The sequence below is a fragment of the Rhinopithecus roxellana genome, chromosome 6, assembly GCF_007565055.1.
Source record: "Rhinopithecus roxellana isolate Shanxi Qingling chromosome 6, ASM756505v1, whole genome shotgun sequence".
Lineage (NCBI taxonomy): Eukaryota > Metazoa > Chordata > Mammalia > Primates > Cercopithecidae > Rhinopithecus > Rhinopithecus roxellana.
Window position 1 is genome coordinate 80,357,190 of NC_044554.1, and position 18,350 is coordinate 80,375,539.

General features: G+C 44.4%; 1 protein-coding gene across 1 annotated transcript; it reads right to left on the reverse strand.

The window, feature by feature from the left end:
* Positions 1 to 1,184: 1,184 nt before the first annotated feature.
* Positions 1,185 to 10,444, reverse strand: PURB (purine rich element binding protein B). Its single transcript, XM_010374582.2, has one exon. The coding sequence runs from the start codon at positions 10,218 to 10,220 to the stop codon at positions 9,282 to 9,284; it is 939 nt and encodes a 312-aa protein (XP_010372884.1). The 5' UTR covers positions 10,221 to 10,444; the 3' UTR covers positions 1,185 to 9,281.
* Between the last annotated feature and the right edge of the window lie 7,906 nt (positions 10,445 to 18,350).

Sequence of the window (18,350 nt, forward strand, 5' to 3'; positions counted from 1 at the left end):
CGAGATGGCACCACTGCAGTCCAGCCTGGGGGACAGAGCAAGACTCCGTCTCAAAAAAAAAAAAAAGAGTAAATGTCTGGATCAGGAACGATGTTGCAAATCAAATTATCTATTGCTTGAATGGAGGCCTGGTTAGTAGCTAGGGAGACTAGTTCTTCCTAAAAGCTTTCTCTTCATTCTCCCGACCCACTAAACATATGAGGGACACCCATATCCTCTACTCTAGTACAATGCCTGGAATATACCAGCTACCCAACATGGATTACTGAGTTTCTGATTAGCAGTTCTAGAGGGAACTTAAGTTGCATTTCTTTTTTCTTTTTTCTTGAGACAGAGTTTCACTCTTGTTGCTCAGGCTGCAATGGCAATCTCGGCTCACTGCAACCTCCACCTCCCAGGTTCAAGTGATTCTCATGAGGTCAGGAGATTAAGACCGTCTTGGCCAACATGGTAATACCTAGTCTCTACTGAAATACAAAAAATTAGCCGGGCGTGGTGCCGCGTGCCTGTAATCACAACTACTTGGGAGGCTGAGGCAGGGGAATCGCTTGAACCCAGGAGGCAGAGGTTGCAGTGAGCTGAGATCGCGCCACTGTACTCCAGCCTGGCGACAGAGCAAGACTCCATCTCAACAACAACGACAAAAAAAGACAATGTTTCAGCTTCTAAAATATCTACGGATACAGCCTAGAAAGATAAAACCTCCTTGCGGGTATTCAGTAAATTTAAGTGTAAAGGGGTTCCTGAGACCAAAATGTTTGAGAATCTCTGCCAGGATAAATGGACACAATTCAGTTTTTTTCTTTAACATTAGGGCAAGAAAAGGTTGGCCTAATTTACCTCCTAAGCAATTACAATGTTGATAAACAACGAAAGAAGACTTAGCAGTTTATTTCAAGCCATTGTAAATGATGGAAGAAATTAAGGGAAGCAAGTGGCTGTCTACGTTATCAACCAAAGCATAAAATTAATTTGCAGTTTTGATTTACTCCACAAATTGCTTACTAGAAAAGGGTTATGACAACCCAGAAGTTCTAGAACAGGCTATATAGTTCAGATGAAATGTGCAATGACTTAAGTCGTTTTAAGTGGGAACTCCTGATTCCATACCCATTTGTGAGCCCCAACAGATGGTATTTCCCTCCCCCATCACCACATAATTACTGAGAGACACAAGCACAAGATTGTCATTCACTTTTCTGCATACTTTATTTGTTACAAACATACAATTTTTTTTAAATATAGACTGTAAAATTCCATTTGCAAAAGTCTATTGTAAGGAGTGCACACCAGCAGGAAGGATTCTTTTTTCTCTGTGAGTTTTTCTGTCAGTTTTGCTAGTTAGTGGTAAATACGGGACCCGCCATTTTTACAGACCAGTCTGAAGCTTCTGACTGTATTCACATTGCTCTTTTGAAGCAGCCCTGCTCCTCTCAAAATTGATCAGAATCTGAGCTTCAACCTACAGGCAGTGAGATCAACAGCCCGTCTGGACTCTGCTTTTGAACGGTTTTCAGGAAGTGTGATTTCTGAATGGGTACTGCACTTCACAGATTTGTTTGAATTGCCCATGCAGCTCTATGTTTGTTAAAGTGCATTCTTCTTTAAAAAATAAGAGGAATAATCTTTACTCTTTAACCAAGGTACTTAAAAAAATGAACTTTTTGGTCTCTCAGCAGATATTCCCAAATTGATCCTATCACTACAAATTTCAGTGTTTTATTTACAGACATTTATAGGGTTACAGGTGGAGGGGACCTTATAAAATTAAAGGTGCAGCTTCTCTTGAAGCAGAAATCAGTTTTACAAATTCATACATAGGAATACACACTTGGTTTACAATGCATAAGCATGTGGGTATTTACACAGAGATTTTAAGACATCCCCTAAAAACACATTTTAAAGTAATTTCCAACCTAAACTCTAATTGTACATCTAGATGAGGAAGCTGTCTCCTGCTATCAAGATTTGGTTTTAATTTATTCAAATTATTTCTGTAGATTCTCTACTGGCAGGACATCAGTCCCAGCTTTGGAGTGAATAGTCTAAGGAAGCCACTGGTAGATATTATGATTGACAGTGAAGATTCCTATAGAACGGAAAGTATGTTATCTGGAAATATATCAGAAGACAAATTAATGTTTAAAAATGATCTTGGAAAAACATTTGGAGGCCCAAAATAATAAATCCCTACAATTGTTTTAGAACTTCAAAAAAAGTCCAAATACACTAACGATCTTAGTTACTATTCAAATATTGATAAGTCATTGAAAAATAACTCAGATTTACTTGTCTGCTACCGAAATGTGCAAAACCATGGACTCTTTGTAAGTTTGTCCCACACTGACTTAAAGCCAGTTTCTAGACTTTTTGCTCAACCTACTGACTTTTATAAATTCAGAGAGTAGGCTGGGCGTGATGGCTCATGCCTGTAATTCCAGCACTTTGGGAGACCAAGGCGGGCAGAACACTTGAGGTCAGGAGTTCGAGACCAGCCTGGCCAACGTGGTGAAACCCGTCTCTATTAAAAATACAAAAAATTAGCCGGGCGTGGTGGCGCATGCTTGTAATCCCAGCTATTTGAGAGGCTGAGGCAGGAGAATCACTTGAGCCCGGGAGGCAAAAGTTGCGAGCTGAGATCACACCATTGCACTCACTCCAGCCTGGGCGATAAGAGTAAAACTCCATCTCAAAAAAAAAAAAAAAAAAAAAAATTCCAGAGAGCTTTTGTACACAGGGGTGACATGTGGGCTGGAAGAAGGGTTTATGTCTATTATCTTATCAGTTCAAAATGAAACTCCCAAATTCCTACAACACAAATGTGTTTAATGACATAATCCAGCTCTTCAATTCTCTTGGGATTCTCCCTGCAGTTATGTCTCTGAAAAAGGAATTTAACAAGAGAATAAACAAACTACTCACCATCCTATTTCTAAATATAAAGATTCTTCCAACCAGCCTGATCTTGCAACTCAGGGTTAAGACTGGGACGAAATATTTGGCTTTAAGAAATAAGAGATGGCCTAAATGGATATTTTGGAAAAAGTTAGCTATTGAAGTGTTATTTAAGGTAAAGGGGAAAAAAGGACAAACTCATGCCTTCTGCAATATCCTAGTGGACACTGAATAGGGCTCTTGCTTTCTTTCCAATACTGTGGGCCCACATCATACAAAAAAGACATAATTAGTTCTCTTATTCATGTCAATGGATATTAGATATAACACAAGGAAAATGAAATTTGCTTCTAGACTCAAAATCTGTTGACACTTAGAAAGTGTAATTATACTTTTTAATTAAACTGTTAGAATCATCTATGGAGAAAAATGAGTTTTAGCTTCCAATAAACCTCTGCTCTTATTAGAAATCATATTGAGCAGTGAAACTACCAATATGGCAGTTGCTATTCTATTGTTTTAACATGGCTCTACCTATCCTAATTGGAATGTCTAATTCAAGAGGCATGAGTTAGATTTTCAAATTAAATGATTGTGAATAGAGGTGATTACATTGATGGCATATTCCCTATTTCTTTAGGAAATATAAAATACATTCATGAAGGCCTTACTTGGATCAGGGGTACAGATATCAATTGGGAATCTCTAAGGTAATAAGTTTTCATTATGCAATTTTATTATTTTTTAATTTTCCAAATCTAATTTTCAGTACTGATAATTGGACAATTGTTCAAGAAAGAGTCTGTTAAATCCGTCAGTAACAAAACTGAGTTTTAAGACTGAGGGCTGGGAAAGGTGACTTTAAATAGCAAAGTCAGACCTATCAAAAGAACTCATTATTCAAAAGTCCAGCTATCTGCTGAAACTTCTAGGGGGCTAATACTTGAAAATTAATGACTTTGTTTTTTCTAAGTTAAAACAGGGAGAAATGAAGTTATAATCTGCCATTTCCACCTTACATTTGGAATTTATATATATTTTTTGAGACGGAGTCTCGTTCTGTCACCCAGGCTGGAGTGCAACGGTGCGATCCTGGCAGACTGCAACCTCCGCCTCCTGGGTTCAAGTCATTCTCCTGCCTCAGCCTCCCAAGTAGCTGGGACTACAGGCACGCACCACTATGCCCGGCTAATTTTAGTATTTTTAGTAGAGACGGGGTTTCACCATGTTGTCCAGGCTGACCTGAACTGATCCGCCCGCCTTAGCCTCCCAGAGTGCTGGGATTACAGGCGTGAGCCACCGCGCCCGGCCACATTTGGAATTTCAAATGGGGCATATGACACATATTCTTTTTTGTCTATATTTTCTTAAGGTAAATGTGTTTTTTTTTTTTTCTTTTTTCTTTTCTACAAACTATCTCCCGCCCTCCCCAGCCCCACCCACACACCCATTATCCAGTATATTGAATGGGAGTTGTAACTCTTTAGGAAGACAGCTAATTGATTTACAGTACTCTAAAACCAACCCTGAAAACTGATAATCTCATTCACTTACTATAACTTCAGTGCTGTGGTTGACAGAAAAGAAAAAGTTACCTTAAGGCTCAAGGGAAAGTAACTTATTAAATTGTGAATGCAGCATTGTTTACTCTCCCATCCATTGGAAACTAGCAAAATGCATTCTGGATCAATAATACAAATCTTCTAACATTAGCAAAGATTTCTACTCTTCTTACACAGAGTTAGAACAATATTCATAAGCAATTATCTAAGGGAGCCTGAGAAACTATGATCCACATCACACAAAGATTTCATGTATTTCATGATCAAAAAGTGCTTTATCTTTGAGAAATGTCAGGGTTAAAATGGAAATATACAATGTAAAGTCACTTGACATTTTTTCAAGTCAAGTACAAAGTAGAAAAGGAGCAAAAAGATGGAGGCTCTGCTCTCTGAACAGGCCTTATGCATGTGACTTTTAGGGTTTACGAAATTAAAATTGTTTTAAGAATTAAAAATAGTGGGACTTTACACCACTATATTCTAAAACCTGAGATTGGACATCAAAACAGTCAACTTTGTTATTCATCAGAGCAATTCTGATACTTCCTAAAAATAGAAGATAACTCAACTAACTCCAGGGTCAAAAACATTAATTTTCCCCAATCAAAAAGGAGACCGATCACTAACATTATACCAAGAGTGCTGCAGAAAGACAAACTCTCAGCAAATGAGTCATTTCTACATAAGCAAAAAAGTCACTTTTCTCCTTCCCTTTCTCACTGATCAAGGCCACACTATTTTCAAATGAATATCTACTGAGAGATCAGTTGTGCATTGGATAAAGTACCATAATTGGGTTAAAAATGAAAACAAAATTTACAGTGAAGAATACTTATGTGCATGGCTTACACACTCCAGCTTCTCAATTTCATCCACCTCAAGAGCAAGATAGATGCAAAGTCACCTTGTGTAGATTACATTCTACACCCCTGTAAAGCCAGTCAAGGTCACATTTAACAAAGCATCTTCAGCAACTACAGTGCCTGAAGTGTGCAGCCATTTACAGACCACTCAATATGAGGGCATTATTATAACCAGCCTCTTTTGCCCACAACCCTGCATTTTCAGATAAGACAGGATAATTGTTTTGTTTTGAGAAAACTGAAGTTTGAATCTCTTAAAAGACCTGCAATTTACTGCAAAGTAATCCAGAGGTAACAAAGGAAGCAGGAGGTTAATGGCTGCCTGCACCAAAAGCCTCTCAATCATTTTGCAGTAAATAATTATGGAAAGTGATGTGACAAGTAGCCATGTGTGTATCACAGCTACAGTCATTTATACCACCTACATGCCTCCAATAGTTACATAGGGTGTTTGGGTTTTTGGTTTGGTTTTCACTTTGATTTTTGGTGCCATACAGATTTATATTTTGTTCTGTGCAGCATATGCACTGAAAAACTTGCTGCTGTTCCACTTGCTGAAATGATAGGCAGGGACAACAGAAACCAAAACATAGTAGGAAGAGTAGTAGGATCTCTTCACAGATTTTTATTCTTTTGATTCTGTTCCTAAAATTTGGCTTTTCATCTTTGTAACTATGGTAGTTTGGGAAACAAACCTTCTAACGATTATCTGAAAAGAAGTTTTAGTTTCCTACTTCTCAGGAATATGACTATTTTGATTAGCTGGGATGTCTGCCAAGATTAAAAAAAAAAAGGCTCAAAATCATTCATAGCAACAACTGAAAAAAAAATTGGTTGTTTCCCATGTCTGTACAATCTGACTGGAATTAACAAAGACCATTTCCTTTAATAAACTATTAATAATATTTACGAATGAATCTCTGTGTTTTGCAGGTTTCTATTGTCTCTAGTGACTGGAATGAAGATCAGTGAAATGCTACAATTAATCCACAGCCTTCTGCAATCTTCCTGCAGTGGGAAGAGAGGCCATGAACCATCCCTTGCAGGAGAAACAAACCTTAGAGATTGGTTAAGACTTAAAAACCCACCACTATGACATTACCACTTAATCTTACATAGGCAGGTCAAAATTTTAATATAAATTACTTTTGCCAACACATAGCTTATGCATTCTTTGCTCCTTTTTTTGGAGGATTCTCAAATTGATATCTAAAGATTTACATATGATATATTACTGTTATATGGTCTAATGACTAAGAAAATTTCTCTGGTAACCAAAGCTGATGCCATATATGGTAGTGTTCTTGGCATATACTCTATATGCCTCAGACCACTTCCACATTCTTTCTATTCAGCTAATTATAGCTTAGTAGCCACTGGTGAAGGATTGTGAAGACCCTGTCATTTCTACAGAATAGAAAGGCAAGGCTAGTTACTGCAATTCAGCCAAACAAAAAGAAAAATAAACCAACCCCTTGAAAAGGAGAGGTACTGCACCTTTGCAAAATTGAACTGGCTCACTGCAGCTGAGCAACAGAACCACCACTGAAGCAAGAAAACAAGTTGGTCTATACAGGAATTGTACATGGTTTGAAAATGAAAAAGTTACAGCAATCAACTAATAGCTGCAACCTTAATTTTCATTGCTGCCTCAGAGTTGAAACTTAAACAGTTTCTGCAAACCTAATGCTAGCTTCTCAGCTCCTTTACTAAAACTATTTAGGAATTTGTTCTCCGCAGCAAAGAAATAAACACTCATAACACATAGGTAAATACAGCAGGACATTATTGAAAACAGCTGCCTTGTAGTACAAAATACAGTACAAGTATACGGATGTCATTAAAACATCAAAAATACTATTGCTCCCATACAATTTAGGAAACATTCTTTGCAACGGAGAAAAATTTAAAAGAAAGCTTTAAAAAAATCTGTTTAAAAATTCTACTGTGGATGATGAGAGTAGAGAAATAGTCTGAAAAGGGCACCAATGTTTGTGGCTCTTCCACTTTTTTTTTTTTTTTTTAAATCTAAGATCAACAATATTCTGCATCATAATCTATTTTTTTAAAAAAGCCTAATTTTATGTACACAATTATTTCCCGCCCTCTCAGCCACAAATACATGAAAACCTTTTTGTATATTACTCATTTCCCAATAAATACAAAAAGATTGTATAGATTGAATAATACCAAAATAAGATAATAAAAAGGATATGCAATAAATTAAAAAGGCAGCTCAAATAAGGGGCAGGCATGCAGTTAAAAAAAAAATACTAAGATTGTGGAGGTGGGGTTACTTGCCTCCTGGTTGAGAAGGTGTCACACAAAGAATACCTGAAAACTTTGGAAAGAACGTTAGCTCCCATTCAATTCAAAGTTACCTAGGTCTATGACATTTCTAGGAATACCTTTTGATGGGGTGGGATTAACTTGATTAGTAAAAATCATTTCTACTGAAAATCCATTTAAAATATAAAGAGGCGATCCTTGAAAACCCCAACTTTTATTCTTGAAAGACAGCTGGATTAACTGGCAAAAGCCAGTTTGTTGAAATTTCAAGATGGTATAAAAATGCTTCCAGGATATAGTCAGCATATTCACGTTAACTTCAGTTCCTTTCACAGATGGATTTCAGCTTCCACCGGGTGCACTGCTTGAATCACTCATCCATCATTTGCCAACTCTGATTGTGAGGTACTGATACAATGGATCAAGTTCTTAAAAATTTTAAAAGAATAAATGATGCTGGAATTCTGGACCTGAGGATCTTTAGTATTTGAACAAATCCACAGATTAAACTGAAGGTAAATTAAGACTTCAGTTTTGGTTATTTCCAACTTTTCCGTGAGGATGTATATTCCATTAAAGCTCAGGCTTATAGCCACACTGTTCCTTTTGTAGGTAATCTTCAAGTTTTATGGTTTAAAATCCAGCCAACCAGTGGCTGTAACAGCCGAATTAGCCATAATTCACTGGCTCACACAGTGGAGATCTGGCTCTCATTCATACCAAAGCCATTTCTTGGTAATGACCTCCATATTTAGAGATCAGGGGAAGAACTTTAGTGAGCAGCAACCAATCCACTCAAACAGTCTGCCTTGTGCTTTATGCCTGACTTTTTCTTGTGCCTACCTCAGCAACCCCCAATGTAAAACTGCTTTTATCTTCGAAAATTTTTTGTCAACTTTGGAACTATTTTAGTAATGGATTCTACTCCAAGCATTGCTATCTGAATCCACTGGCATCCTGGAAAACAATTTTGCAAAGAAAAGACATTTGCCTTGGTCCAGGTTCCATGCAACACCATTTTTCAAAAAAAATGGATCCAATTTGGTTCTGTATTCTTAGATGGCTTCTTGAAATCTTATCTTTAACCCATGATTATCCCAAGTTGCGTTTCTTTTCATGAACCTGAACCCTCAGAACTGGGTAACTATAAAGGCCTCTCTTCTCAAGGATTCCATGAAGACCTAGATCCAAAATGCTGATTTCAATGGAGGTGAAGGGATAGACACTCCAAGAGTGAGGCGTAGAGAGAGATCTTTTATGCCAGATCACCCAGGTGCAATCTAAATGCAACTGTTATCACTGGTCTGGGTAACCTGGACGTGTTTCTTGCCCCGGATGTGCAAGGATCTATTCCCTCCAGGAATTATCCTGATGGGTTTAGGAACCTCAGTTGAGAAACAACAGAAGCTGAGAGAATTTTATGCAGGTGAGGAGATGCTGTTGTCCTCTTTGCAGGCTGCTGTCAGTTCCTTGGAACTTGACTGCTTTTCTCAAGTTGTCCGTCACTGTTCTCTTACGATTATTTCTCTTAACTATATTGTTTTGTTTTTTTCCCTCTGCGGCCTCCCTGGCTCCCTCTCCACTAGCTCACTGGGGATGAGCAGGAAGGGGAATTCTCTAGCCAAAGAGATGGTGGTGGGGTGGAGGAGGCCAGTAGGGGAAGCTGCCTGTTTCAATCCTCATCCACCTCCTCACCCTCTGACTCTTCGCCGCCGCCGCTGCCCCCACCACGTCGCTCATAAAGCTTATCCCTCTGTCTTTCCTGAATTTCTTTCATCTCATCCGCATACCGGCAAAAGGCGCCTCCGAACTTGCCCCAGGCTTTGAAGGGCACGGTGATGGCATTGCGGTAGGACGGCTTCACCTCGCTCACTCGCAGAAACACCCCGTATTTGTTGCAGCCCACATCGAAGAAGAAGCGCTTGGAGTCCACAGTGATGGAGGTGCCCTCCGGGAGCTCTCCATACAGGCCGCCCCCTGGGCCGCCGGCGCCGCCTCCCGGGCCGCCTGCCAGCTCGTCGTCCTCGCCTCCATAGTCGTCGATGAGCTTGGCCAGCGCGTCGCGGAACTCGATGAGGCCCTGCGCAGGCAGCGCGATGGTCTGGCCGCTCTGCAAGCCGCCGGGCCCGGGGCCCGCGCCGAAGCCGCCACCGCCGCGGTTGACCGTTTGGCGGATGCGCAGGAAGCGGCCGCGCTGGTTCTCCTTGAGGTCCAGGTAGTACTTGCGGTTCTCACGCACCAAGAATTCGCTCTTGAGCGCGCGCCGCGGCCCGCCTCCCTCCTCGGCGCCCGCCGCCAGCTGCTCGGGGCTGCTAGGGCCCAGCTGCGCGTAGTGCTCTATGAAGTCGCCCAGCGAGTCGCGGAACTCGGCGGCCACCGCCATGGACAGCGTGAGGCGGCTCTTGGAACCGCCCGCGCCCACCTCGGCGATCTTGAGGAAGCGGCCCTTGGCGTTCTGCTTCACATCTAAGTAGAAGCGCTTGTTCTGGATGTCCAGCCGCTTCGAGGCCAGCTCCTGTGTCTCCTGCTCGCCGCCGCCGCGGGACGCGGGCTGGAACCCGCCCGGCCCACCGCCGCCGCCGCGCTCGCTGCCGCTGTCGCCGTCCGCCATCTTCTCGGCCGCCGCCTCGCCGCCACCGCCCGCCGCGCTCGCGCCCCCGCCCTCCGCCCTGCGGCTCGCGCTCCGGGGCCCCCCAGCCTCGCCCGGCCGGCTCGCTCACGCGCTCCCGCCGCTCATCGCCGGCCGCCGCCGCCCCCCATCGCCTCCGCGCCCCGCCCCCGCCACTTCCGTGCAGCCCTAGGCACTTCCGGCGCGCGACTTCCCGTGAAGTCACTCCGTCCCGCCCGTCGCGGCCTCGCGGCCGGAAGCGCCGGGGCGGCGTGGCGCAGAGGGGTGACGTCAGGGCCCGCGCCGGGCGGGCGGCAAGGTGGGAGTCGGTTAGTGCTACTGCTCGGTTTCTAGGCCTGGGGACTTGCCAGCCTTAGCGTGACTCAGGCTCCCGCTGCGTCTGTCGACGCGCCTCTCCCCCATGACACTTTTACTTTAGACTCCAGTGTCGTTCACTTCCCTCCTCGTTTCCGGGGCGTTAGCTGAGCATACTCAGGCCCCAGCCTGTCTGCCCTGGTTGTGTGCTGGGAACAGAGTTCCAGTCTACACACTATGGCGACGGGGGTGAGGGAGATCCTTTGGAGCACTCGGCAGCGGGTTCTTAGCAGCCTGTGGGGTTCCCTAGAGCAGGCATGAGCTCACTCTGAAGGGCAAGCTGCAGTTGGCCTGGCAACTCTGGAGAAGAGCCACCCAGCATAGGAGACGGCAGTGCAGAGGCACCCAGGGCGTGACACTGGGAGCTCAGAGCAGCTGGGGGTGTGTATGCCTGAAGAATGGTCGTAGATGACAGGGTAGGGTGGAATAGATAAAGGAAAGCTATTTGTGATGCGGGAGAGTTAGTGCCTACTCTAGAGTCTGGAGCCACCATATGTGATCAGATTCACATTTTGGAAAGATCACTGTGGGAACAACGTAGAAAGAAGATGGTTTAGAATGAGGTGAGATTTGGGATCCAGAGATCAGTTAACTGTTCACACAGCCATATTAAAGTGGTTAAGGGAATTGACTCTGCCAATCTTTAGTTTCTTTATCAATAAAATGAATAATTCTTATGAGGTCTTTTTGTCGTAAGCATTGAGGTGTAACAAGAGGCAGTATTGGGCCGGGCGCGGTGGCTCAAGCCTGTAATCCCAGCACTTTGGGAGGCCGAGGCGTGTGGATCACGAGGTCAGGAGTTTGAGACCATCCTGGCTAACACGGTGAAACCCCGTCTCTACTTAAAAATACAAAAAAAAACTAGCCGGGCGACGAGGCGGGCGCCTGTAGTCCCAGCTCCTCGGGAGGCTGAGGCAGGAGAATGGCGTGAACCCGGGAGGCGGAGCTTGCAGTGAGCTGAGATCCGGCCACTGCACTCCAGCCTGGGTGGCAGAGCAAGACTCCGTCTCAAAAAAAAAAAAAAAAAAAAAAAAAAAAAGAGGCAGTATTGGAATAGTGTTAAAAAGTGTAGGCTCTGCAATTGTACTGGGTTTGAAATTGACCTTGACTAGTTACTTAATTTTCCCAAGCCAAAATGTCCTCATCCTTAATTTTTTTTTTTTTTTTTTTTTAATTTGAGTCTTGCTCTGTCGCCCAGGCTGGAGTGCAGTGGCATGATTTCGGCTCACTACACCCTCCACCTCCCAGGTTCAAGCAATTCTCGTACCTCAGTTTCCTGAGTAGCTGGGATTACAGGCATGCGCCACCACACCCGGCTAATTTTTGTATTTTTAGTAGAGACAGGGTTCCACAATGTTGGCCAGGCTGGTCTTGAACTCCTGACCTCAAGTGTTCTGCCCGCCTTGGTCTCCCAAAGTGCTGGAATTACAGGCATGAGCCATCACGCTCATCAAGACTTTCGAGACAGTCTTGCTCTGTTGCCCAGGTTGGAGTGCAGTGGCACAATCTTGGCTCACTGCAACCTCTGCCTCCTGGGTTCAAGCAATTCTCCTGCTTCAGCCTTTGGAGTAGCTGGGACTATAGGCATGCGCCACCATGCCCAGCTTGTATTTTAGTAGAGACAGGGTTTCACCATGTTGCTCAGGCTGGTCTCAAACACCTGAGCTCAGGCAATCCACTGGCCTCGTCCTCCCAAAGTGCTAGGATTGCAGGCATGACCCACCGTGGGCAGCCTTCACTTCTAGGTATTTACCTGAGGGAAGTCAAAGTATGTTCACACAGTTTGTATGACCCCATTTATATAAAAGTATATGAAAGAGAAAGTGTGTGTGTGTGTGTGTGTGTGTGTGTGTCAGAGAGCAAATCCGTAGTTGCCTGGGCCTGAATATGGAGGGACAGATTGGAAAGGTTAATACAAGGAAACTTTTAAGGGTGATGTATTCTGTATCTTGTTTGTGATCGTGATTTCACAGATTTGCCAAAACTCATTGAAATGTAGTTTATTATAGAGAAATTAGACCCCAATAAAGTAATTATTATTTTGAAAAGAGGAATCAAAGAGGATGTTGGAGATAACACTAAAAAAATACCTTGTAGGGTTTTTGGGCAATAATCCTTGAAACATGTTTAGCGTAATGCCTAAATTACAGTAAGTGCTCAATAAATGTGAACTCTGGGGTGCATCCACATGGGTCAGTAGTAATTAGGTTTGGGAGCTGCCAGCAGGTAGGGTGGATTTGACATCAGTTTCCTAGAAGAAGGAGAGTTCAGAGGAAGATACCAAATTTTGGGCCTTGAACAATTCAATCCTTGGAGAGGATTAAGACATTGAAAATCCCTAAGGAAGGAATGCAGTTTCAGGCATCACTTGGCCTTTGTGAAAGATGTCCGCTCAACTCCTCTAGTTTCTTGCTAACCAACTCTGATTTCTCCTCTCTAATGCAACTTACCTACATAGAAGCCCCCAACATTCAGTTCCTGAAAAGGACTCTCTATCCCTCTGTTTATTTCTTTTTTTTTTGAGACAGAGTCTCACTCTGTCGCCAGACTGGAGTGCAGTGGCGTGATCTCGGCTCACTGCAACCTCTGTCTCCCGGGTTCAGCTGATTCTCCTGCCTCAGCCTCCTGAGTAACGGATTATAGGCACGCCGCCACCATGCCCAGCTAATTTTTGTAGTTTTAGTAGAGACGGGGTTTCACCATGTTGGCCAGGATGGTCTTGATCTCTTGACCTCGTGATCTGCCCACCTTGGCTTCCCAAAGTGCTGGGATTACAGGCATGAGCCACCGCACCCAGCCCCGTCTGTTCATTTCTTTTCTTTCTTTCTTTCTTTTCTTTTCTTTTCTTTTTTTTGAGATGGAGTCTTGCTCTGTCGCCCAGGCTGGAGTGCAGTGGTGTGATCTCGGCTCACTGCAAGCTCTGCCTCCTGAGTTCATGCCATTCCCCTGCCTCAGCCTCCCGAGTAGCTGGGCCTACAGGCGCCGCCACCATGCCTTGCTAGTTCTTTTGTATTTTTAGTAGAGACGGGGTTTCACTGTGTTAACTAGGATGGTCAAGATCTCCTGACCTTGTGATCCGCCCGCTTCGGCCTCCCAGTGTGCCGGGATTACAGGCATGAGCCACCGTGCCCGGCTCCCTCTGTTCATTATCAGTTTGATTTTAACAAGTCAGTTTCTATTTAATGAGTCAGATACATTGCTTGTTTCTTTTGAAATTTCATTCTTTGCTTTAATCTTAGATTCTCCTCCCCTTTCAGATATTCAGTGGTCACATTTTTGAACACTTTTAGAAACTTTTTATGGCTTTGTTTTTTATATATGTGATTTTACTATATTTTTATATTTTACGTTTAACTATCTGAAATATATTTTGGTGTATAGTATGAGTGAAGAATTTTAAAAATTTCCTTCAAATGACTAACCAATTGTTCAGTACTATTTATTGAATAATCCTTTAGGGATAGATCTCAACAGGTGGAGACAGGGGTAGGATATTTTGGGCAGAGGGAACATATGTCCCGAGATGGTGAGAAGTTCAGTTTGGATAGAGCCCAGCATCTGTGAGGAGTGGGTGGTGAACAGTGGATCTGGAAGGCAGTTAGACTGGGTCCCACTGGGAGGCCTTTGACTTGTAGGCAGGGAGCCTGGGCCAAATTGAAGAGTCAAGGGGGAGCCACTTGACTGTGAGAAGTGTAACACCTCTGGCTGTGTGCTTCAAGGAAGTGACCCATAGTAGAGGATAGCATGAGTGGGTTAGGGTGGGACCTAGGATGGGCCCTCAGTTTGGAGGCAATGACTGTGTTGCAGACAAGAGCCAGCAAGGATTGGGTGCAACTGGTGGCGGTGCTGGTGGGAGGGGAGGGAGCATGTGGGACCTTTGGCTCAGCATTTGAAAACTAAATGTGGGGCATGAGAGAAGGAGAGGAGGAGGATTTTTTTTTTTTTTTTTTTTTTAGAGACAGTCTTGTTATGTTGCCCAGGCCTGTCTTGAACTTTTAGGCTCAAGTAATCCTCCTACCTCAGCTTCCCAGGTAGCTGGGATTACAGGCACATAACATTGCATGCAGTTGGAGGATTATTATTATTATTATTTAGACAGAGTCTTGCTGTGTCGCTCAGGCTGGAGTGCAGTGGCATGATCTTGGCTCACTGCAACCTCTGCCTCCTAGGTTCAAGTGATTCTCCTCCCTCAGCCTCACAAGTAGCTGGGACTACAGGCGCCAGCCACCATGCCTGGCTAATTTTTTTTTGTATTTTTAGTAGAGATGGGATTTCACTATGTTGGCCAGACTGGTCTTGGACTCCTGACCTCGTGCTCTGCCTGCCTCGGCCTCCTAAAGTGCTGGGATTACAGACATGAGCCACCGCACCCAGCCAGATTATTATTTATTTATTTATTTATTTTTAAGACAGAGTCTTCTGTCACCCAGGCTAGAGTGCAGTGGTGTGATCTCAGCTCACTGCAACCTCCATCTCCTGGGTTCAAGCAATTCTCCTGCCTCAGCCTCCCAAGTAGCTGGTGCGCTACTTGTACCTCCCAAGTAGCAAGTGCGCCCACCACCGCACCCGGCTAATTTTTGTATTTTTAGCAGAGATGGGGTTTCACCGTGTTGGCCAGGCTGGTCTCGAACTCCTGACCTCGTGATCTACCTGCCTTGGCCTCCCAAAGTGCTGTGATTACAGGCGGGTGTGAGTCACCGCACCCGGCCTATTTTTTAATTTTAATTTTTATTTTTTTTTAATTTTTTGAGGTGGAGTCTCGCTTTGTCACCCAGCCTGGAGTGCAGTGGCATGTTCTTGGCTCACTGAACCTTGTATTCAAGCAATTCTCCTGCCTCAGCCTCCCGAGTAGCTGGGACCACAGGTGTGTGCCACCACACCTGGCTAATTTTTGTAATTTTAGTAGAGACAGGGTTTCACTGTTGGTCAGGCTGGTCTCGAACTCCTGACTTCGTGATCTGCCCACCTTGGCCTCCCAAAGTGCTGGTATCACAGGTGTGAGCCACCATGCCGGGCCGAGGATTATTTTGATGTAGGTGCTCAGATGATGAGGGACCAAGGCTAACTTTAGCAAAATGAGGCTGTTTAAGAGGATGGACTCTTTAGATGAAGATGATATCCAACACTGAATTGAGACTTTCAGAGTCCCCCTTGCTGCAGGTGTTAAGTACTTCTCCCCTATGTAATTCACAATACATGTCACATAACAGGATGAGCTGCTTTGATGCATTTTTGGAGTATCAAATTCTTTCCCCAGAAGTTTTTTACTTCTTAGTGGCCTCAAGTCCCTGCTTTGACTGCTTTTTGGCAATTTGAGCATGATTCAGAACCAGTCTCACTGGTGGCATGTTAAATTTGAGGAGCTGGCTGAATGTCTGAGAGGATATCTCCAAGTGTCTGGAACCCAGAGAATCAGAGTCCAGAAAAGAGGCAAGTAACAGATGCAGGTTTGGTAGCCACCAGCAGAAAGGTGGAGTGGACATCAGACTCAGAGAGGATTGTGTGGGGAAATCAGGGACAGATGAAGAGGATGAGGAGAGAAAGGCCAAGCAGTCAGAAGACTGCGAGGTCACAGGTGATAGTTCATAGTGAGCTGTATATGAACTATGTACTTGGGCTTCCCACATGTTTTGGAAACACATCACAAATCACCCAGCTCTTAGGAGATGGAGCAGAGACTGGAACTCAAGTCTTCTGGTTCTCAATTCTGTGTCTTTGACACTGTGCCACTTTGGGGCCCCAGGGGATGGAAGCCAGATATCAGAATGCTCACAAGTAAATGCAGGGGCAGGAAGTGTGGATTGAGGAGGTATTTCATGTGGCAGAGGGTGACAAAGGATGGGTACTGGCAAAGGAAGGCAGGATGAAGGCTGTTTTACCCGAGAAACCTGAGCCAGCTCTGAGACTGAGGAGAGGAGAGGGGTGTTGAGGGATCATGACAGAAGCCTCTCAGTGAGGCCTGGAGTAGGCACAGAAGTTAGGCACTCAGGAAAGGAACTGGGTCCTAGAACGTGAGAACGTGAGAAGGCATCCTTTTTCTTCCGAGATCAAGGAGAGAAAAGGAGATACTGGAGCTTCCAGTGGAGAGGAGGGAAGTTGGAGCAGTTCTTGCTGAAAGGGCCTAAGTGTGAGGCTGCACTAAGGAGGAGGCTGCAAAGCCTGCTGAGCAGCCCCAGGACCTGACCAAGACTAGGGCAGAAGCAGGATGGGCTCGATCTGTCCCTTGGAGTAGCTGGGAGTCTGGGCTGGAGGCGGCAGATGGAAGTGGGCCTTGCCAGGGCTGGGAGATGGTTGTGGGGGTGCCAGGTCTTCGGGACAGTAGCCTCAGATGGCCAGTCCCGGGCAGTCAAAGCTGGGCATTCAGGAGAACCAGGCCAGGAGAATGAGGAAGGGTTTGCACATTGCAGGGTGGGCATGCCTTTTTTCCCTCATTACTTTTCGTTGTAAATTTTTTACTTGTTTGTTTATTTTTGAGACATGGTCTCGCTTGGTTGTCTAGGTTGGAGTGCAATGGCATAATCTCTGCTCTCTGCAGCCTCTGCCTCCTGGACTCAAGCAGTCCTCCCAACTCAGCTCCCAGAGTAGATGGGATTACAGGCATGTGCTACCATACCCAGTTAATTTTTAAAATATTTTTTTGTAGAGATGGGGTTTTGCCGTGTTGCCCAGGCTGGTCTCGAACTCCTGAGCTCAAGCAATCTACCTGCTTTGGCCTCCCGAAGTTGGGATTATAGACATAAGCCCAGCCCTCCTTTTAAACTTAAAATGTAAATTTACAGAACAGCTGCAAGAATAGTATTCTTCACACAGATCCCCCAAAATGTTAGCATCACAGTGTTTGTGTCATCACGCTTTTCATCTTTCTGTTTCTTCATCTCTGTCTCTGTCTCTACACACAGACACACACACGCACACATGCTATTTGACATTTTTCTTTCTCCTGAACCATTTGAGAATAAACTGAAATATGACCATTTATCTTTAAACACTTCAGTGTCTATTCAAGGTCATTCTCTCACCTATCTAAAGCACAACAATCAAAATCAAGAAACTAGCACAGATCTGACACTGTTATCTAATCTGCAGACTTTATTATTCAGATTTCGCCAAGTGTCTCGATTGCATCCTCTACAGCAAAGGAGACGTTTGTAGCATTAACTGCCACAGGCCCACCCCCAACCACCACTTCTTTTTTAAGACAGAGTCTCGCTCTGTCACCCAGGCTGGAGTATAGTGGCGCTATCTTGGCTCACTGCAACCTCTGCCTCCCAGGTTCACGCGACCCTCCTGCATCAGCCTCCTGAGTAGCTGGGATTACAGGTGTGTGCCACCATGCCTGGCTAATTTTTGTAATTTTAGTAGAGACGGAGTTTCACCATGTTGGCCAGGCTGGTCTCAAACTCCTGACCTCAGCCCACCTTAGCCTCGAAAAGTGTTGTGATTACAGATGTGAGCCACCGCGCCCAGCTACCTGCCTCTCTTTAATCTGGAGCCATCCCTGGGTCTCTCTTTGCCTTTCACGTGAGTGACATTTTGAAATATGAAGGCCGATTATTTTGTAGATTGTCCCCATTTGTGTTTGAGGGGAGTGCTTCTTGACCACAATCTGAAAACTCCTCATGTCCTGGCTGGCTCAACTCCACATAGTGAGACGCTGCCTGTTGTGCCTGACCTGACCTGTGCCTGATGCCGAGAAGAGGACGAGGAGACGGTTGAAGGTCCCAAGGTCAGGGACAGGCTGGCAGGAGAGCTTGGGGA